The 23165-nt window shown below is 38.1% G+C and overlaps 1 protein-coding gene across 2 annotated transcripts in view; it reads left to right on the top strand.

Annotated features, from left to right (window-relative positions):
• Positions 1 to 22708, top strand: part of LOC120744164 (ephrin-A2-like) — a 57838-nt gene extending 35130 nt beyond the window's left edge. For both annotated transcript variants that reach the window (XM_040048327.1, XM_040048326.1), the window contains 3 exons: positions 12093 to 12385; positions 18971 to 19036; positions 20558 to 22708. In XM_040048327.1, the coding sequence (XP_039904261.1) occupies positions 12093 to 12385; positions 18971 to 19036; positions 20558 to 20682 (484 nt within the window). In that variant the 3' untranslated portion in view covers positions 20683 to 22708. The remainder of the gene's footprint in view (positions 1 to 12092; positions 12386 to 18970; positions 19037 to 20557) is intronic.
• The last annotated feature ends 457 nt before the right edge of the window (positions 22709 to 23165 follow it).

Below are 23165 nucleotides of genomic sequence, written 5' to 3'. Positions count from 1 at the left end.
AAATATAACACTGCACTGGAAGCTGGAAGCCAGAAGCTGCACAACATGGCAGCGAGGTGGCTGTGGCCCGCACCGTTGGAAGGAGGTGCACGGATGCTGGCTCTGGTGGCCCTAGCGCAGTTCGTGGAAAGGCTGCACAGAGAGACTGGATGATGGGCCTGGGAAATTATTTTTCAGGTGGCTCATTATAACCTGATGGCAGGGCATATGGGATATGATAAAACTCTGGAAAGTATAATGTCCGTTTGAGCACATTGGCATGGACCTCATTGGGCCATATCACTTCGTATTAGTTCTGGTGGATTATGCAACACAATATCCCGAAGCAGTGCTGCTGTGCAACATTTCTGCAGAGTGTGGCGCAGGCACTGTTTTAGGTCATCTCTCGAGTTGGTATCCCAAAAGAGACTTAGGCTACGTTCACACTGCAGGCGAAAGCGCATCAAATCCGACTTTTTTGACCCTATGCGACCCATATCCGATCATGGTGTGACAGTGTGAACGGCACAATCCGATATTTTCAAATCCGATCTGGGTCACTTTCGTATGTGGTACTGAATCCGATACATATCCGATGTTTTAGAAAGCGACTGCTGTTTGAACGGTCATGTCGCATTAAATCCGTCTTTTACGTCACTGACACAAGACAGACGCCAATTATCAGCGCCGGAGAAGCGCCCGAGAAGACATGAGCGCTTCCTGGCCATCCAGTGTAGATGTCAGTGAAACTGTTGGGAAGACAACGTTGGAGAAACGTGAACATTTTATTTGTACTGTATAATCTGCAGATTCTGACAGAAATCTGCAGCTATCCTTTGAAGCACCGCTCGTCTAAAAGAGCAATAAGGATAATTATTAGGTTATTTACATTATTATGTAAATAACAAAATAACTTAAAGCAAAATTGGGAAACATAAAGTCCGAAGTCTTTATATTAAGGGCCATCAGTCAAACAATACTGTTTGCTCTGGGTCTAAACAGAGCGCGTTGTGTGTGACGTCTTGTTTTGCGCATGCGGGCCGCTTTGAGGGTTCACACTAGAGCGCGTTTGCTGTCACATTTTATTTGTAGTGTGAACAAGCAGACAAAAAAATCGGATTTGATCAAAAATCGGAATTGAGCATTAAGACCTGCAGTGTGAACGTAGCCTAACTGACCAGGACACATTAAAGGTCTCGCACACTTAAAGAGCTGAAGGAATTATTGGGCATTAAATCGGTTTGGATCAGCTTCTACCACCTGTTGGACCTAATTAAAGGAAAACTGGGACGAAGGTCCAAAAAATGAGATTCACTGCGTCCTGGACCTGAGAGCAAAGCTTCACACATTGGGGAAGTTGTCATGTTAGAATTTGCTCCAGGCCCAGGAACATCAGCAGTCCTGTACAACAGATGGGCTAGACTCAGGCAATTTTCACTGGGACATAAAGTGTTTGTATTACTCACTTGTACAGGCTCAAAATTACTTGCCAAATGGCAAGGGCCCTTTTTGGTCACACGGCGAGATTTATCACCTCGACCTCCTAAAAGCATTGCAAGAGGCTAAAACCCCTTCTCTGGTGAGCCTGGTTAAAGAGAGAGATAAGTTGGGGCTGGAGGTGCCAAATTCTTGCCTCCCTCAATTGTGATAACCATCTCACACAGGCCCAGAGAGCGGATGTTGCTGCATTGCAACAGCGTTTTTCCCAGCTGTACGAATCTCACAGAGCACCATTTCGAAAGCCAGCCTGGTCTGGTGGGTAGTTCACTGCCCTACAGGCTACCTGGACATAAAAGACCATTTTTTTCAGAGAGAATTGACCAAAATGCTGAAAACGGGGGTGATAGAAATGAACCACATCATGTGGTGTAGCCCCATAGTTCATGTAGTTAAGACAGATGGATCTATACGGTTCTGTGTCAACTAATGCAAGGTGAATGAGGTGTCACAGTTTGATGCCTACCCCATGCCTTGGATTAATGAACTCCTGGAGTGGTTGGGCACAGGACAGCTTTTTACGAAACTGGATTTAATCAAAGGCTACTGGCAGATTCCCTTGACTGACCTCACCCAAAAGGGTGCCCCAAATCTGGTCCAGTGGACAGAGAAATCCCATGCGGTGTTTGTGTGGGTGAAAAAGGCCCTCTGCTGGGAGCTGCTGCTCCACACTCTTAACTTTTCCCTCCCTTTTTATCCTGCCTCGAACAGAGGGCTGGGGGCCGTTTTTTCCTGGCAGGTAAGGGGGGGTCGATCACCCTATCCTGTACATTAGCTGGAAACTGACGGAGCGATAGAGCAAATAGAGCACAGTGGAGAAAGAATGCCTGGCAATCCGGTGGGCGGTCGACTCCCTTCACTATTACCTCCTGAAACACTCGTTCACCCTCTGCTCAGATCATGCCCCACTGCAGTGGCTCGACCGCATGAAAGATGCCAAGCCCAGATCACCCAGTGTTTTCTGGCGTTACAGCCCTTTGAAATCAAGACAATCCACAGGCCGAGACAAAAAAAAAAAAAGAACGAAAAAAGTGTGGCAGTTTAAATAAATATTAAATATCTGATATGAGCCAAGTCAATAGTACAAATAAAATTAACCTTGTTTACAGCCCAAAAGTGAAACAGATCAAAAACAATCTGAAAGAGTAATTGTAATTTTGTAATTTTGCTAAGGTACAGATTTTGTACCTGTCTTCCAGAAAGATAATGATAATAATCAATAAAAGGTTTCAGGATCAATATTGTTATATATTACTAAAGAATAAATGTAAAAAAAAAAAAAGTTATGATAAAAATTGGCACATAATGTTTTTACGCCTTTTTTGTTGTTTTGTTGTTTTGTTTGTCTTGTTGTGTAAAAACTGATGGTTTTAATAAAGACAGAAACAAACACACACACACACACACACACACACACACACACACACACACACACACACACACACACACACACACACACACACACACACACACAGAGAGATATTAAGGAAACGACAAAATATTTATTTCATTATATTCCATACGCTGTCTGATGTCCTGCAGCATCAAATTGAACCAGAGCCACTCTGTGCTGCTTGGTGCGGTGCAGAATTTGAATCTGTCCAACTCTAGACTCAGAACATTAAACTTTTCATTACTGCTGGCCAGGCGAGTTATATTGCTGAAGTGGAAAGACTCTTCTCCCCCCTCACACACACTATGGCTAAAAGATATAATGTCCTGTATGAATTTGGAAAAAATTAGATATACAGTTTGTGGGTCTAAAAATAAATTTTATAAACTGTGGTCCCCCTTTCTGGACTTCTTTGAAAGGCCCACAACTACTGTTACTGAGTAGTCCAAGGAACCCCCCCCCCCCCCCCCCCCCCTCTTATTATTTTTTCTTTCTTTTGTTTGTTTGTTTGTTTGTTTGTTTGTTTTGTTTTGGGGTTTTTTGTGTTTTTTTTTCTGTTTTTGGTTTAGTTGGGCAGCAGGCTGCCAATTATTTGTTGTTTTAAGGGTCAGGGTGGGAACAAGATTGAAATTTTGAAAATTCTGAAGCATTTTGTGTTATTGTATACATTGCATTGAAACCTTTGTCTAATAAAAAGACTTTTGAAGAAGAAAAAGTTATTTTTTAATTTTACTATTTACTATTTGAAACTATAATTAGCAAAGTTGTAGATGTTGAGACTATATAAAAGATGTACTTCTGTCAAGCCCACACCATTTATTGACACATACTTTGACAATTGATGATTTATATATTTTAACATTTAAACGAATAAAGAAAAAGTAAGATAATAGTGAGAAAAGTAAGAAAATATGGAACAGTTCCTTTTTTCTTCCTACAAAGACGCACATAATCACAGGTCAAAGAGTAAAACCAGACTTATAAAATTATTATTATTTTAAAAACTCTTGAAAAAGTGAGGGTACTATGAAATAAATTGCACTTTTTAAAAGCTACTAAAACCAGAAAGCAATAAATACACTAATAAAACGAATTAAAGTAAATTAATAAAATATCAGATTCTAAATGTTGTATTTAATGTATTGTTCAGATTTCATTTTATTTAGCTGACATTCAGGCTCAGCCAGACAGGATTTTTTGTTTCTAACCTGGAAAAGTTGGGTTTGGGGTTGAGAAAATGGCTGGGCAATGGTCCACCGTGAACAACCCCTCCCACCCACTGTCTTTGTGCCAGCTGTCAGCAGTTGACATGCTCCACCAATCACACTCTGCATTCAACAATAGCACCATCATTCCCCAAAATCCCAGAGATGAAGGAAAACTGGACGACTGTCACTTCTCATCAGATCTCAGGTTCGATTTATGCACAGAGGGCTGTGGTCATTTACTTTTTGTGTGAAAACAGTGAGAATGTTTTTCGGAATTACCCAAATTATCTGTTTGTGTTCGAAAAGTCCAAGTTAATCAAATAAAAGTGCAATAAATTATTTACGTTTATGCGACCCTAATTCCAGTGAGCGAAAAAATGAAATAAATTTTATGGACTTCATGACAGACTGTTACTTAATGAGAGTCCTCGCAATTAATAAAAGTAATTAAAAACAAAATTTGAAATAATGAAATGAATTATTACATTAACAGTCTAAACTTTTTTATTATTATTAAATGTTATTTAATATTTATTTTTTCAATACTTGGAAAGAAAATGGAGAGCTTACGTTCATATTTTTAAGGGAATAACTTGAATGTCTAAAACCTCAAAGGAAGAGATTTATTTGAGCTAAAATCACAGTTAAAATAAAATAAAAAATTCAAATAGTTTATTTCAAATTATTCTAAATAGTGTACCTAGTCAGCTTTCAAACTTAATTTTTTTTTTTTAAATTCTGTAACTCTTAATATATTTTGGATTTGAAATATGATCTCACAAATATTATTAATAAAAAGGAGAAAATCTTGAAGCTGTTGTCTAATGTCAAAGTTACTGAAAATTTTGATCATTAATTATTCCGATTATTAATATGTTTAATATGTTTGTAAAAAGTAATTAAACCAGAAGCTAAACAGAGCCATAAAAAACAATTGTTGTAATCGTTTTACTCATGGTAAATTCAACATGTCAGGTTTTGTATATATATGTGGTTTGGAGATTTATAGCAATTGATTCTGCAGAAAGTTATTGTCATTCCCAGTCACATCCACTATGTAATAATTCTACTAACACCTGACTGTGGAATATTTAGTAGTGAGGAAATTTCATGACTGGTGGCATCCCATCACGGGACCACTCATTCCATTCAAACCCATTCTTTCATAAATGTTTATGGAAGCAGTCTGCACGCCTGGGTGCTTGATGTTATACACCTGTGGCCACAGAAATGATTAGAACATCTGAATTATTTGGATGGGTGAATATTTTTGGCAATATATATAAAAGAAAATACCAGGAAAGTTAAAATGACTAAATATGCCTGAATCTGTGATTTAACCCTGAATCGCTTTCTGCATCACCTGCTTTGGGTCTGTTTCCACTTTCTTCAATTTAATCACATGAAAACATCACAAAATTTGATTCTCAAATGAAAAACTATAACACATGCATGCTTGGTTTATTGAATTATGTTATTAAATATATAACATTTAATAACTTCAAGACTTTTTTAATTTCATGAATATCAGTAGCCAATAAATCTCAGACATTTGTATGCAGCTTTCAATTTTGTTTCATGAGCAACTTTTTTCACATGTAAATTAACTGTAAGACTCTAGAATTTTATTTTAATCAACTATAATAATGACACCATAGCATTGCTCCATTCACACCTCCACACTCCTATTATTATGTTACAAATGCCGGCATCATAAATTCCAAGATGAGTAGACAAATACAGGCACGTGGAGGCAGGATAAATAAATGAAAAGCGAGCCTCTATTTTTGTTGGTAAAAGTCTACGGTACACTCAGACAGACCAGGTCCATCTACCAGGAAAGCAAACAACTTATAATATTATTTAATATTTTTAACCAGTTTATGGAAGCGTTTGTTGATGAGTGCCTCCTTTTTATGAAACCAGTCTGGTCAGGGTTCTTATAATGAATATTGGACAGTAGCTGGTGGTGAAATATGGGGTCTTTGCATGGTTTTTGAAGGAGACTAATGTTAGAATTCAAATGTGGTCCCATTTTCCTTGATTTCCTGCAGCATTCTGTGGAATACTGGTGCCAGAAATGTCCAGAATTCTTTGTAGGATCCTGCTAGAATCCATCTGGACCTGGAGCCTTGTGATTGGGCGTACTTTTCAGGACTTCCTGGATTTCACCTGATGTCAGTGCTGTGGCCAGTGCTATTGCTTGACTTTCTGATCATTTATTTATTCGTCTGTTATCAAGAAAAAGATCAATTTTGCCTTTAGATGGGTTCATCTGCAGTAAATATAAAGTTTTTTAAAAGTCCCTGAAGGTGATGTTTATTCTTTCAGGGTCATATAGTGTGTTCCCAGATAAGTCTTTAACAGCTCCTAAAGTCATCTTTTCTTTATTTATTTTTAACTGGTTGGCTAGATATTGACCTGATTTGTTACCATGTTCAAAATTTTACAACTGAAGTGATTTTACTAAGATTGAGGAAGGGGGGGGTTATTGATAATGTCATTTCATTCTAGTTTTGTTTTATGTATTTATGTATTTTGTATTTTGTTCAGCATTTCCCGTTCCCGGGAGGACACATCGTCTTCGTCTATGATTTGATTATTTTTTCTAATTCCTGAATATGGTTGTTTTCTGTTTTCTTCTTCTGTGTTGTGAATGAAATTATTTTACATCTTATCACAGCTTTTCCTGCTTCCCAGAGAACAGATGCTGATGTTCCAGGCAGGTCATTAGTCTAAATATAAAGCTCACTCTTTTTTTAAAAATATTTAATAAAATCTTCATTTTTAAGCAATGATCTATTAAATTTCCCGTTTTTACTTGGCGGAGTGACCTTCTTATTTACTAAAGTTAAAGACACATGATCGCTGACAGCTATTGAGTGTATCTCAGTGTCTGAAATGTCACTCAACAGTGAGCTGCTGACTAGGAAAAAATCCAGACGAGAGTAAGAGTGATGGATATGTGAGAAGAAAGTATATTGCCTATGGTTGGGGTGAAGAGAACGGCATGCACCATTCGCTCATGTATTGTTTAACTATATTTGCGGACTGACAATTGTGCTGAGTTCCTGCTGTATTGAGCCTGTCCATTTCTTAATTTAGCCCAAACTTGAGGTCTCCCCATGTCTATGTGTGCCGTGAGGCCGTAGTGGATGTGCTGACACTGAGTGCAAATGTACCTGATCATCCCGTGCAGATGTGTAAAGGTCAAGGGTGCTCTGTGTGTAACTGACTAGGAAAACAGCCGATCGGTGCAGTGAGAGAAGGGAGAAGAAAGAAAAACATCCAAAAGCGATGCAGGAGGGATGAAAGGGAACAAGAACACTGTAATCTATACTTTTACACTGCTGAGATTGACTGTGTTTTATCTGTTATGACATTGCGTTAAATTAGCGAAATTACATGGATAAGCTACATAGCTGTTAATGGAAGAGGAGGAGAGATCTGGAGTGGCGTTAATACCACCAGGGAGTGGTTCTGGGGTCACGGTAGAGCTGTCCGTTCATGCAGAGCAGGTCCATGGCAATGAGAGCATGGGAGCCCTTCTGAATGAAGCTGCTGGGAACAGGACTTTGTGTCGCTCCATGATCTCTCTGGGAAACTGGTTGTTTACACTAAAGTCCATTCCTTGTAGCTGTAACTCGCCAACGGCTCCTTCTGCTCAAATGTTACCAAATTTGGCCACAAAAGGACGCAGTTTCCAGGCACCAGGCCCATGTTCTTCACGGTGTCCTCCGGAAGTTTCGGGTGGGTCTTACAGTAACTTCTGTGTCCTCTCAAGCAGACTCTGGGATACCTGAAAACACCAGGTTATCTCTCATGCTACGGGTCTGAAGACCGATGGCAGTCTCCTTTTAATTTTTAATTTTCTTAACTGAGCTGGGTGACTTTCTCACTTAGAGACTTGACCGAGTCTGTAGCATGGCGTTTTCAGCGACATTTCCACCTGCTGCTGGCTGAATTCTAAAGATTCCCTCATGGATTGGAATTCACGGTTTAGAATCTCGACCAGAGACATGCTCATGTAGAAGCTGGACAGTCGCTTATCGGTTGAATCCAGGACGTCTGCAAAGTCCTTTACCGGTCGACGACGTTGTTCCGGGGCAATCTGCGACTTCTTTGGATAGATATCTTTTCTGCTTTTACTCCTATGTTTTTGGCCTTTTTTTTTTTAAAATTAAGAAACGAGTGTTAGTTGTTTTATTCTCTTTTCACTACACTTTTAAAAATGCATAGAAGCTTCTAAGCAAAATATGGTGGGTGACTCGACAGTGAGCAATGCCAGCTAACACAGAAATGAACTTTAGTAATCACTAACTTCAATGAGCGATTAGCAGCACAGATTCAACAAAAACTTCTCATGAGAACAGCAAAGCAAACACCGTCATAGTGCTTTGAAACTTGATGTGATGTGCAAGGGGCGGAGCTTACTGAGAAACCAAGGGCATGCATACTAACTGGTTAATGACTTTTAATTAAAAAATATAGCTCTAAAGTGCTTTATCTAGTCGGTAAAAATTGAAAACTGCTATATAAACATCAGTACATTATTATTTATTATGACCTGAAATTAGTTCATCTGGGGAAAGAAACTGGTTGAATACCTCACAACACAAGAGACGTTTCTTTCTCTATCCAGGTGGACTACTTTACCTTCCTGATGGTCATTACACACATATTTACTGCACAGTAATTCATTATTACATAACCTCGATATAAAACAGACACGAGGCCAGCAATACCAAACAAATAAAGATGCAATGAAGCAGTTTATTGGCTTCAGCATTGACCGGTGCCAAAACAACAAACAAACATCTTGTGTTCCTTATTCCCACTTAACCTAAAATAAAAGGCAAAAAAAGATACAAATCTCTAACCTATGCTCCTAACTAATAAATAGGAGGAAAAGGATTTCAACAATTCCTCACAATTGCACACGTTTCCCTGTAATTACAAAGTAATGACAAAGTAATGACAGCAATCTATGCTAGGATCTGCTGGGAACTACTGATTAATCTTTACAGCTTTGGTAATAATTAGGGATCCAACCAAACAGAATTGCTGTTTAGTTAAATTCTAGTGGGATTACTGGGGATAAAAGGTTTTGGATTCATTTACGTGACAATTTCCATATTCTTTTGTCTTGCATATTGAGATGAAGTAATTTTTCAAAAATCATCATCTTGGAGAAAAAAATCACATCACATCTCTCATCACAAAATATCCTGATTTGAGCAGTCTCAGACTGCCAGCTCTTGTTCATTTTGTAATTATGGAACTTATAAAACAAAACTGTCAGAGTTAGAAATATCAAGTTGTAAAGGTTGACTTTACAAAGACATCTGGCAGGAAAACCAGCCATTTCCCCCACTATTCTTAAAGTTGCTGTAATTTTTTTTCCTAATAATTTCTGATGATTTTTCTATTGGTTTTCGAACCAATTGATCCACTAATCATTGTGGCTTTTAAGATAATGCTGATGATTGTGGTAGTGACCCCAGTGATCACATTGGGACAGACCAAGAACCTTACTCCATTAGAGAGATAAGTGATGATGTGAGAGCTGCAGGGGCACAGTTCGGCGAATGAATTTCCTGCTCTGTGAGCTGTTAGCGTCACCTGATCCTTCAGCTAAATGAGTTAAGCTGCACTTTGCTAATAGTGTTAGAAAAGACAAAGAGGGTGAGGCAGAGGAAAGTTGCCTTCCTCTCTGCAACAATAGCTGCTTTTATGCGCCTCCCAAATTTAATCAGGATTACATTTTGTTGCTACTTTCAGGTGATATTGGAATAATCAGTGCTATGATTCAACTTAAGTCACTGAACTCTGAAGTGGCCCCCTAAAGTGCCTTAAATAATTATAATGCCATGTGTTACAGGTTTGTGAAATGTAGTCCCTAGGTAAGAGATTTTTGCCATTGAAAAGCCTTACTTATTTCCCCTTAAATGGTGGCACGTTTGTAAAGAAAACGCATTTTGGGGTTGAACAGCAGAGTTGAGTGTGTGGATTGCACCCTTGAAAAAATTTCCAAATCTTCTTTGCCAATGCCAAACAGCTTATTCTGCTATTTACTTTTGTTCTGTCTCCATTGTGTGTCTGCATTTAAATAAACCATACAAGTAACAGATTAAAAAAGCAGTCCTGTTTGTGGTAATGAATCATTTCAGTTCAATTCAATTTTTTTATATAGCACTAAATCACAGCAACAGTTCCCTCGACGCACTTTATATTGCAAGTTCCACAATAATACAAGATTGTGCTCTGTGATCATCAATATGTGATTTGTGACGGCTTGGGTGTTTTTTTGCAGCACAGTAGCTCTACATTGAATCATTAGTTTCTTTTAGTGATAAAGAAGAAGCAGTGTCTCTAGACTTTCTTTCAGTCTGCATAGATCCTATTCACTAAAAGCAAGAAAAGCCTGTAGCCTGAAATGCAAAACTAAGATCAACTGAAGGCTTTTCAGGAAGTTTTTAGGACACCCTGATAGTAATGAACTACAGTAGTCCAGCCTAGAAGTAATAAATGCATGAGCTAGTTTTTCAGTGTCACTTTAAGACGGGATGTTTCTAATTCTTGAGATGTTGACAAATTCAAGAAAGCAGTCTTACATATTTGTTTAATACGTGTATATAAAGGACATATCCTGGTCAAAAACAACTCCAAGATTCCTCACAGTGTTACTGGAGGCCAGGGTAATGCTATCCACGGTAAGCATCTGACTAGAAACTACATTTCTAAGATTTTTGGGGCAGAGTACAATAATCTCAGTTTTATCTTAATTTAAAAGCAGAAAGTTAGAGGTTAGCCAGGTCTTTATGTCTTTAAGACATTCATTCAGTTTAACTAGGTGCTGTTTTAATCTGGCTTCATGGATAGATAAAGTTAGGTGTCATCTGCATAGCAGTGAAAATGTATCATATGCCCTAGGGGAGCATGTATAATGTAGACAGAGTAGACAAGGCGGAAGAATTAAATCTCCTCCTTGCATCACTGAATCCAACAACAGTTTTTGGTGGATTTGCCATAAAACTGATCACCTGTGAAAAACCACAAAAAAAACCCTGAGGTCTCCACACTTCACTTGTCTCTTGTCTATCTTTAATGGCATGGCAAAAAATGCATTGAGCCTTGTATTTCTCTAAACTACTTGCAGTAGGAAAAATGAATCCTAAGGCTCTCTTTGATACAGTCAATAACACAATTTCTCCTCGAGAGTGCCTTGGGTGTCTCCCAGGACACGGATAGGGACCTAAACCTGGATGTTTTTTGGGTGTTTTTTTCAAGTTTTTATATTGGATACTGAAATAATGAAGCGTGAATGATTAGCAAATTAACTGGTTTGTTATTTGTTTAACAAAATATTTAATTTAAAAATTAAATATTACATTTTTTGTAAAAAAAAAAATTATTAATTAAAAAAACTTGTTTGCTCACTGTTTAATAACACAATGTTCTGATACATTTATTAAAACTTTACTTTTAAATCCTCAGTAAAAGTATTTCGAGTATTCAAAATACTGTCCCTAAATATGCTGATTTTGAAATCTTCAGACTGTCCCCATTGTGTTACAGATTAAAGTTCGAAAACGCAAAGACTAAAAAAGAGTGGTCTGTTTTGTTTGTTGACTTGTTTATGGCAAATTTTACAAAAAAAAATCACTTAACTATAACTCACAGTTTACTGAGCCTGATTTAGACAACCATTTCAATGTTTTTTATGTGTGTATGGAACAAACATTTGTAACTATTTAATACTGAACATCTAAAAGAATGTTCAGATTGTAAAATGCAAGCCCACAAAACAATCTCCAAAAGTTGATTAAATCAGTAAATAAACAAATAAAGTTTGCTGTCTAACTGAACGTTTAAATGAGGCTTGCAGGTTGTAGTTTCACCGTTACAGCTCTGTAAGTCACGTATTATTCCTGTCACATAAACATGTATTCTGGATTCTGTGTTCTTATCATCTTAAATAAAAAAGAAATGACCAAATGTATTCTCTTCCTCAGGTTTTTTCAGGGTGATTACACAGTGGAGGTGGCAATCAATGACTACCTGGATATCTACTGTCCTCACTACGAGGCGGCGGAGTCGGCCGTCCACATGGAGCATTATGTGTTGTACATGGTGAACTATGATGGATACATGTCCTGCGACCACCACAGAAAAGGTTTTAAACGCTGGGAATGTAACCGACCACAGAGCCCCAATGGGCCACTCAAGTTCTCTGAGAAGTTTCAGCTCTTTACACCCTTTAGCCTGGGCTTCGAGTTCAGGCCAGGACATGAGTACTACTATATCTGTGAGTACATAGCAGTGTACATACTGTCTGTTTTATATTGCTAAACTGAATATTACTACTTACTGTGTTATTAGGGTCAGGCTCGCTGTGCAAGGTAGATTGATTCCTGCTTGAAGTTGCCAATTTGAAACTATTTTGGAGTCTGAATTATTATTTTTGCTGGTCAGATCAGCTGGAATGATTTACTATCAGTGACAGGAAGAATCAACTGTTAGCTTTGGGGGGAAAAGGCAACTCTCAAAAATATTAATGTAGACACAGATTTTCCTTCCTGTCACACAAAGAATCATACATCCAGTCTTAGTCATGTAACAGACTGGTTGCTACACTGAGTAGATCAGAGCTTCCCAAAGTGTGGGGCCCGCCCCCTAGGGGGGGCACAGAGCCATTGCAGGGGGGGCGAGGTATGAAAGGGGGAAGGGGAAAAAAAAAAAAAAAGGCTTGGACACTGCTAGCACGGGGCGCCCACACAAATGCAAAGCAGGAGATGAAGCATCGCTGAATATGTTTGCAAACCAACTTCATTCTAAGCCAAAGACTAGAAAATATGGTGAAGCATATCTTCCCTTTGGCTTCACCTGCACAAGTGCCGAGGTAGGTCTCCTCAGCAGAACTGGTTTTCCCTTCGTCAGGAGCACGCGCTGGGCTCTCCAAATCACGGACAAACAGTATCCCACATTCTTGATTTTTAGTTCACAAACACTTCTTGTAATGACTAACTACTCCTGACATTTTGGAGATGTTAGCTCGTTATACAGTAAAGTTACAGGATTACAGGATACAAATAACATCAGGCTGATCCTGCCACGATTTGTTCCCCCTGTCTAAATCACAGACAAACAGTATCCCACAGTTGTTTATGTTTTTGAACCCATTTTGCACAGAGAGGCATTTTTTGATTTGATTGCAATGTTGAAAATTATTACACAGGAAAAAAAACAACTACACGCAAAATAATCACACCGTGACACCTCTGCCTTTCTAAATGGAGGGACAGTAACTGCGTGTGTATATGTAAGCTGTAAAACCTGCAGATAGTCATATTAACAGTATTTTGTCTCTATCTGCCATTCTGCAATTCATCTCACGTAAACAATAACGTAGCGCACAGCGTAATGTGAAAAAAAGGCACATACCTTTGACGTTGCGTGACGAACTCTGTATTCCTCGTCCACACATAAACGCAAAAAAGGAGTTTTAAAAAATCTCAGTTTTCGGTGATTCGAAACGCCATTTACGTGTGGACGAAACAGCTGCGTTTTGAAAAAATACCCGTGTAGGCGTGGAGGTAGCGTAAAAGAGTTAGTAGTTTATTTTATTACTACCTGTAATTTATTGCAGATTACTTTTATTTGCTTAATTATTTACTAAATGTTTGAGGTGTGAAATAAACCTCAATTGAGTAAAATATGGGTGTGTGTGGTTAAAGGGGGGGGCGGGCGTGAACATTTTTCTTGTAAAACAAAGGGGGGCCCAGCAAGAAAAGTTTGGGAACCGCTGGAGTAGATGGTAATGGAATGTCGGCTCAATTCTTACAAAATGTTTTGATATCTGAGTTTGCCCTTCATAGAGGAACCTTTGAGATTTTAGCCAACCCCAAAGGAGCACAAAGATTATGCAATATTATTAAAGTGAATTAAAAGTAAGCCAAAAACTTAACAAAAAATGCTTCTGTTGTTTATTTAAAATAAAGTTAAATACTAGACTTACTGACCTATTGCAGTGTCTAAGAATAATTCATAATGAATAATCACAGACGTCAATATAATGCACGAGTTTTATGGTGGACACTTGAGCTTTCAATCCTGATAAAAGGCTCAATCATGTTGACCAGAATTTTTCAAACTAAAGAACAACTTGCACAGCATTTTTTTTTTCAGTCTTTTAATCATTTGGAAGCAATCGAACAAATCATTAAGCACTTAAATTAGCATTATTCAGTTACAATAGTGAAAAATCACACTGCCACTCCATACACCTTGACAAGAAGCAAACTGGTAAGAGAGCTGCTTTTAATTCATACAAATACTCCTTTTAATGTGCAAACTCTGTACAGAGCATCACCATGTATCCCAAAATTCACAAATTGAGAATAGATTTGTAGTCTGTGACATCAACGCAGTTGCAACTATCCTGTTTACGTCATGTTTAGAGTGACACTATTCATATCAATGTACAGTGGCTTGCAAAAGTATTCGGCCCCCTTGAACTTTCCCACATTTTGTCACATTACAGGCACAAACATGAATCAATCAGTTTTATTGGAATTCCACGTGAAAGACACGTGGGAAGTGGAACGAAAATCATACATGATTCCAAACATTTTTTACAAATAAATAACTGCAAAGTGGGGTGTGCGTAATTATTCAGCCCCCTTTGGTCTGAGTGCAGTCAGTTGCCCATAGACATTGCCTGATGAGTGCTAATGACTAAATAGAGTGCACCTGTGTGTAATCTAATGTCAGTACAAATGAAGCTGCTCTATGACGGCCTCAGAGGTTGTCTAAGAGAATATTGGGAGCAACAACACCATGACACCAGACAGGTCAGGGATAAAGTTATTGAGAAATTTAAAGCAGGCTTAGGCTGCAAAAAGATTTCCCAAGCCTTGAACATCCCACGGAGCACTGTTCAAGCAATCATTCAGAAATGGAAGGAGTATGGCACAACTGTAAACCTACCAAGACAAGGCCGTCCACCTAAACTCACAGGCCGAACAAGGAGAGCGCTGATCAGAAATGCAGCCAAGAGGCCCATGGTGACTCTGGACGAGCTGCCGAGATCTACAGCTCAGGTGGGGGAATCTGTCCATAGGACAACTATTAGTCGTGCACTGCACAAAGTTGGCCTTTATGGAAGAGTGGCAAGAAGAAAGCCATTGTTAAAGGGAAACCATAAGAAGTCCTTTTTGCAGTTTGCCACAAGCCATGTGGGGACACAGCAAACATGTGGAAGACGGTGCTCTGGTCAGATGAGACCAAAATGAAACTTTGTGGCCAAAATGCAAAACGCTATGTGACACTGCACATCACTCTGAACACACCATCCCCACTGTCAAATATGGTGGTGGCAGCATCATGCTCTGGGGGTGCTTCTCTTCAGCAGGGACAGGGAAGCTGGTTAGAGTTGATGGGAAGATAGATGGAGCCAAATACAGGGCAATCTTGGAGAAAAAAACACCTCTTGGAGTCTGCAAAAGACTTGAGAATGGGGCGGAGGTTCAGTTTCCAGCAGGACAACGACCCTAAACATAAAGCCAGGGCAACAATGGAATGGTTTAAAACAAAACATCCATGTGTTAGAATGGCCCAGTCAAAGTCCAGATCTAAATCCAATCGAGAATCTGTGGCAAGATCTGAAAACTGCTGTTCACAAACGCTGTCCATCTAATCTGACTGAGTTGGAGCTGTTTACCGACCTTTGCTACGTGCTGTCTTCATCCTGCTCTCTCCCTCTCTGTCCTCCTCTCTCAGACTTTGTGCTTAGACCCAAATGTTAAATGTAACAGTGATACAGAATTTACAAACCTATAGAAGGCACAAACTAATTCAGATCAATTTATAGCAATATTTGAAATGAATACAGACTGCTGCTGGACATTGACAGGTAACATCCTTTCGACTTGTTACTTGGAACTGGAGCTGTACTGGAACGGTGATGCTAAAGATCACAACAGATGATGTGTCCCTAATACCTGCTGGCGACTCACTGAACAGTAATCTTGTGCAGAAGAACTTCAGAGTTTATGGTATTATTATCATCGTGTCCTATTTTTGAATTGTTTAATAAACACTGAAGCCCAATTTTACTGGAATAGAAATTGAAATGTTTAACAAACTAAAAAAATATAAAGTAGCTCCTTTACTTGCAATTAGAGATATTCCAGCAGACTAATGGCTCAGAAAACTAAATTTAGCTAATAATCTCTAGTGATTTAGGCTACATTTGCTAACATTGTTGACACTATTTAAAGAACAAATAAAAATAAACAGACATTTTGCAAGTCACAGCCACGTCCCTGCGTTATCAGAGCAGTCTGCATGTTTTCTATGTTTAAGTTAAAGTGTTTTAAATCAGGATTACTGATTTGTGTCATAAAATTACCTCTTGATTCCTCTCTATGATTTTTATTTAGGCGATTAGAAGACAATGTTAGAACATTTTACTAAAATGCATTAGTACTACTGCAGCTACTGCAGTTATTTGTAAGGGTGCTGTGATAAAATTCAGGAGTGCTTGAGCAGCCCCCAAAAAGAGTCTAAACTCACATGCTGCTGACTATACAAAAATGCTGAAGAAGACTGACCAGCTATCAGTTTATACCCTGAAGCTCAAGTGCAGTTGACTAACTGCCATATTAGTTTGAGGCAGAAGCTATATTTGTAACAAGATTGTGGAGTGGTAATTTAACTGCTACTGCTAGCTTGGAAACGTGCATTCATATGTGTGCAATGCTCACTTACTGGCTGAAATCATTTGTTTTATTAATAGAAAATTCATATTTCAAAAAGTAACATAAGACCATTTTTAATACTATAGAACCCTGTAGCATTGGGGCAGATTAATGAAGTAATAGAAACTTAAACAAGTTTCTATTAACAACAACAACTACTAGGCTGTATACTTAAAAAAATAACCTGTTGGATTAAAATGAAAGAAAGATGTAGATCAGTTGCACAAAATAAACTTATGTTTAGTCAACATTAACTTTATGTTTTATAATTTTACAGCTGATAACATGATTTTTATGTTATTTTTATTTTTCATTATTGTGAAATCTTTACAGTTATCTCATGTTAATATTGCACAACAGTGCATTTTTTATGTTGAGTGTTTTTAGGTATAATTATTTTATTTTAATATTTATTAAATGTATTATCTGTTAAACCGCTGTTTGAACATGTTTGAAATATATGAATTTGTCTTGGTAATCTCAAATTACACTTACAAATATTTGTTGGTCCACAAACAGACATCTACCAATGATAAATGCATTTTGTACATTCTTATACTTTAACTAAACATATCTAAAATATCAGTTCTAAACACTAAATAAACTAAAACATACTTCTCTAATTATCTGTACTTTCTCAGTATTGCACAATTTAAAAACTGGAGTTACATTTAAAACAGTAAGCATATGACACCATTAATAGAACTGTAAGATAACAGTACTAAAAACATACTACTGATCTCAAGCAAGATAAGGTGCAACAGTGAATTTACAATAGTAAAATTACTAAAATGTTACATGTCAAAGTAGTAAAGTGAGACTCGGCCCAAGCAAAGTCTGCATTTTAGCTCTTCATTAAACAAAAGCTCAGGAACATGTAACAATCTAGGCCAACATTTCCTTTAGCTGGATAAGATGGATGTCTCAGAGTCTAGAGATACAGTGGGGTTATTCTTAATTGCCAGTGTTGGTGTCGATACTATCAATGTTGATCTGCCCACCTCTACTTTGTAGTGGCTGAGGCAACATGCTAGTAATGTTACTGCTGACACACTTCCAACAGTGCAGCCACACTAATAGTAATAAAAATACTATTTTTTTTTTTAGAAAAGAATAAAACTAAATCTATAGTGGAGTAAATATCCTAAAGATATGACCTTACCTAAAAATAAATTGCCTTTATGTTGTGGCAGCAGACCAATGTCAACAAGCTAGTTTTTTCCCACATGTTGCATTACCTTGTGTAATTGCACTACCACTTACTACAGACATTGGTGAAAGTTTGTAATGGTCTGTTAATTTAGGTTTGAAACTATACAAACAATCTTAACTGACATTATATTTGATTATAAATAATTTGATTATGACAGCATTTGATGTTAGCTAACATTAGCTAACTGGAGCCTTACGTATGTTTCATGTTGCTCGATAACCAGCCGACATACCAGTAAAAAAAAGTTTAGTTTTCAGATTGAAAAAAGCAAAATCCCTCCATGGAAAGGTTGTTGTCACACTACACCACACACACACCATTAGCTCTATGACGTCTCCATATTCAACATTAGGAAAACTCAGCGGATACAATTTCCACTACTGGCCAGGGTTACAACAATGCAAATAAACAATCCACACAAGCACTTTGAAAATAGTTCAACAATCTTAGAACAATTTTTGTGATGTATTGCTTCTGCTTGTGGGATTGCTCAAAAGCCAAATAAAACCCAGAATGACAACAGAAAAGCTTTAAAAAGGAATTAATATACTCTGGAATGGTGGTGCTCTGCTCTGCAGTGCTGCAACACTTGTAACCAGAATATCATGGAAAGGTCATCTTAAGAAAACCTTTTCTCTATTGTCACTGGAGAATTCAGCATGAGAGGTTTGCAAATAAACATCTAAACAAAGCAGTTTCCTTTGGAAACAAGTACTTCAAAGTTAAAATATCAAAAGTATTTAGAATCTGCACATGCCAACGAGATTGACCAAAAACGTTTTCATGACCTATAACTGGAGAAGCCCCTGGGGGATTTGGAGCAGTCTTCTTACTAACCAAATCTGGGGTAAAATGTTTGTAGTTTACCTCATGACCATAAATTCTCCATGATTTTCTATGGCCTTTGTTTCCTTTGTAGCATCACCGCATCCAAACTTGGGTAGGAAGCCTTGTCTGAAGCTAAAAATCTACGTCAAGCCAACAAGTAAGTTTCTTTCCTTTTTTCTATTTCATATTGTTGTATAATTTTACACCTCTTCTCCCTGATTTGACTATGAAAGTAAAGAGATTTCTCGATTACAATCACAACACACCATTGAGTTATTAGAAAATATTACTGAAGTACTACTTGAACTCAGTGGAATATTAACCGAACTCAAGTTTCATATTTAAAATGCAACATGTACACAAACTCACTAAGCTGCTATTCTTTCCTCTAAAGCTCAAGATGTGAAACAATTTAAAGTGCTTTAAATTCTGAAATTGTGGGGGGTAGGGGGGTAACGGGGACTACGCTACGTCGGACTGGACCAGCTACAGGGGCCTGGCTAGCTACGGGTTTTTCAAGGGTGCAAAGCCTGCTCTCCAACTTATTGATCCTGGCCTCCAGAGCTGCAAACAGGCTACATTTATTGCAAGTATCGTTGTCACTAAGTATCGTTGTCAGAGAAGTAATGAAATATCTGACACAATGAGCAGGAAAGTGCAGGAGGGACAGGTGAAGAGGCACAGGGAGTAAATACTGTCAATATAATTAGTGAGTGAATCAATAGTGAGTGAGTGAGCACTTTGGATATTGCATATGAAGATTATACTATGAAATAAGACGTATAAATTTTTAATCAAATTGGCTACACAGATAAGCTACACAAAAACAGCACTGTGCCTTGTAACAGGAACAGAAAGTGATACTCTACCAACACCAAGGCATATAGAGCCGAAACCAAACAAGGAAGTGCTTAACTACCTGGTATAACTCAAATGTGCATCTTAAAGCAAATAATCTGTAAGGAGGAGAGGAAAGGCCATCTCACTAATTAGGAAAATCTTGATTTGGAAAAAGCGTTTATTTCTCTGTTTTTGAAAACGCCCTCCATAAAACTACAACATCTTACCATTCATCAGTGGAAAACAAATAAGAGCCCCAGGTTTCTCTTCAAAGTGAGAGCTCTGATGAGCCAAACATTCCTTTGATCTGAACTAGTAATGACTTTATGAATTTCTTCACAAAAAATGTAATTATTAGAGAAAAAAAATCAGGGCCATCTCATATATATATTATTATATACAGTAACTTTCAAAACTACTGATTTATTTTTTTCAGTATTAACTTTATCCAAACAATCTGTGTCTATTACACTCCAGTCCTACAAAACCACTCAAAGACGCCCTAATTAAGGCTTTGATCTTAAATATAATCAGTCTTTTGCTATCAATGGGCTGAACACAACAGGCCTTTAATGTGCCAGTAATTAACCCCTTGCTTAAAAAGCTATCACTTCATCTAGCTTCTCTAAGCTAATTATAGGCTAATCTCTAACATTTCTTTTATCTAAAAATGATTGAAAGAGTAATTGTAAAACAGCTAGACTGGACAGGCCCCGTCCCCACCCTGATGTACAAAAATTGGATGGATGGAGGTCTGTGAATAAATTAAAACATTTTGTGATATGTTTACTTGCAGCTCATATTAATTAATGTTGTTCTGATGTTAACTCATTTTCAGATGATTCGGTGTACGACTCTGCGGAGCCCTTCCTGACTGACGATACCGCCGGTGGCTGCAGCCTTGCTTTGCCGTCTGCCATGTTGCTCACCCTCCTTCTCATACTCCTCATCTCCTATTCATAGCAGCTTTCTGAGTCAGACCAAGCACCGCCCCACCGCCGCTACCACTCTGAAGAAAACTTGATGAAGGAAACTAATGTAGCTTCCTCTTACTGAACTTTGGCCTTTACCTCAGTAATACTCAAAGGCTCTAACAATCAGAGGAGGCAAGAACAGTGGTGGGGGGAGCTTGAGGCTGCATATCAACTCTGTGTGGAATTTCTGGGATCATCCCTGCTCTTCTTTTAGTGTTTCTATCAAGCTGTCATATAAAATTGTGTTACAGATCCACAAGTCACGACTTTAAAGGATCTCGTGTTAACATTTCCAGGTTCCATCTCTGAATATTGGTGCATAATGCTTTATTTTTAAAAACTGTGAGGATGATTTATTGTGTTTACATCCAACAGCCGCTTCCTGAGTTTTAGACGTTGACTGAGATTTATATCCTGCTTAAGACACTAGAGATCTTGTCCTGGTGCATGGTCAATAGTCCAAGTAAATACAAGGTCATAATGACCAAAACTAGCAATATTGCCTTACAATGAGCCATGACCTCAGTTTCACAATCAACCATTGATCAGTGGCATAAGTATCAATCACAGCTAGCTAGGAAAAGGCTGCAAAGAGAGCAGTACAAGATGGTGAAAGATGTGCTCTTAGGTCTCTTCCTTAGTTGAGCAATGGTCGCTCACTTTTCACTTTTCAATGTCCTTCACTACCTGCTCAAGTCTTCCTCTTTGTCCAGGATGTGCTCATCCTAGTCTGTCTAGTTTAATGAAACTGTGCACCTACCCTTGTTGCCACAATGGTGATTCTATCTTTACAGAATAACACGTGTGTCTTCCTCTTCTTCATCCTTGTATTGGATGTTGGGGGCTTTGCATTTCTGAGGCAGGCTGCAACTTTCATCTGAAGTTGCCAACCACAAAAATTGTTTCACGATGCATATTTTATCCCTGTTATTAGTTACACTAGCTGGATTTGTCTTGCCGTGAAAGCTCAACTCTTTCTTAAGAATGGCTTTCCCTGCTTGAGAGAGTTGTCTGTCAGATACATTCATCACCCACTAGTCAAAGTGCTTGGTGTGAATTTAGCATACATCTGTCCGTTTCCACCATGCAGCAAGTAGCTCAGACTTCTGCTGTCTCATCTGTGACTATTCATGCTGTTCTCATCTAGAAGCTATCGGTTCCTGGGTTTTGCCTATTGTGCCTAACTTTTATATGAATGAAATGGAGAAAAGCTCTGATATCCTATCTTGGAACGCCGCTGAGCCTTTGGTCCAGATATAAATGACAATCTGGTGGACAAACACATCAAGTTCATCAGTCTAGATATAAAAACGTTACAGGCAATCATTGTCAGACTGTGAAATTACTAATCCATACCCATGCATACCGATCAGTAGTACAAGTTTGACTTTGTTTATCCGCATGACCACAATGTGGGTGTCATCAGGACAGTACAACAGAGCAAACATTTTCCCATACACACAGTGGCCAGGGAAACTGAAGAACATCACAACAAAGAGACCCTGCATAGATTTGTTTTTTGTGATTTGGTGCTATGGAATAAAATATAACTGAATTGAATTAAATGTGGTTGTCCCAGTGGAGCATTTGTCAAAGCTGGCAACATGCTGACCAAACAAAAACCACTGATGAACTGGTGTTTGTTAGGATTGGACAGCTTTTCTTCTTCTTTATTTATTTTCACCATTGTGAAATCAAACTCTAAAACATAATACACCAAAAACGAAACAACCATTGCTGAACCAAGGAGGGGGCATAAGAGTATGTCTTTCACCATATTAAAACGCTGTGATTGCAGCAATTTCCCAGCTCTGTGGTAGTACTCGTCTGCTTTGATCAGTGGTAATGGCAGTTTGCATATTAATGGTGGTACTTGTTTTTGTCATGTAACTGCACTGTTTAAAGGTTGGGGAAGCCTACAGTTAGCACAAACTGAAGAAGTCACTTGTGTTGCAAGGTATCTTCCACTGAAAACCATGTGTAGAGATCAAAAGAATAAAGTTCCTGGCACTAAATATCTTAATATCTTGCTGTGCAAGTGGTTTCAAGCTAAAGTTGATAATTGAAGGATTTTAGACAAGGCACTGGATAAAAATCTTGGCAATATAGGTAACTTTCTTATTATTTAAATGAATACTTTCATCTGTAATTAAACTCATGGTATTTAGGGATTATACAGGTTACAGACAGGCCCCTTATTTTCCCAGTAAACTCCCAAAAACCAAGCTATTAACTTAGCTGTAAATTATTAGTGTATTTGCAACAATGACCCAGACAATTACTAACTACAAACTGTAAAATAAATTGTTTAAGTGTTGATAACTACACTATGAAGTATTGGCTTGTTATATTTAATGCAATTACATTTTTTTTGTTGGGACAGTACGCAATTTTACCTTCCCTGCGAGCAGCACCATGTGACAGCAGGGAAGACAGAATCCCTTTAAAGTAGAAGAGCAGTCTTGCAAAAGC

This window comes from Simochromis diagramma, unplaced genomic scaffold (genome assembly GCF_900408965.1).
Source record: "Simochromis diagramma unplaced genomic scaffold, fSimDia1.1 OVJJ01000557.1, whole genome shotgun sequence".
Classification (NCBI taxonomy): Eukaryota; Metazoa; Chordata; class Actinopteri; order Cichliformes; family Cichlidae; genus Simochromis; species Simochromis diagramma.
This window is presented reverse-complemented; position numbering and strand designations above follow the sequence as displayed.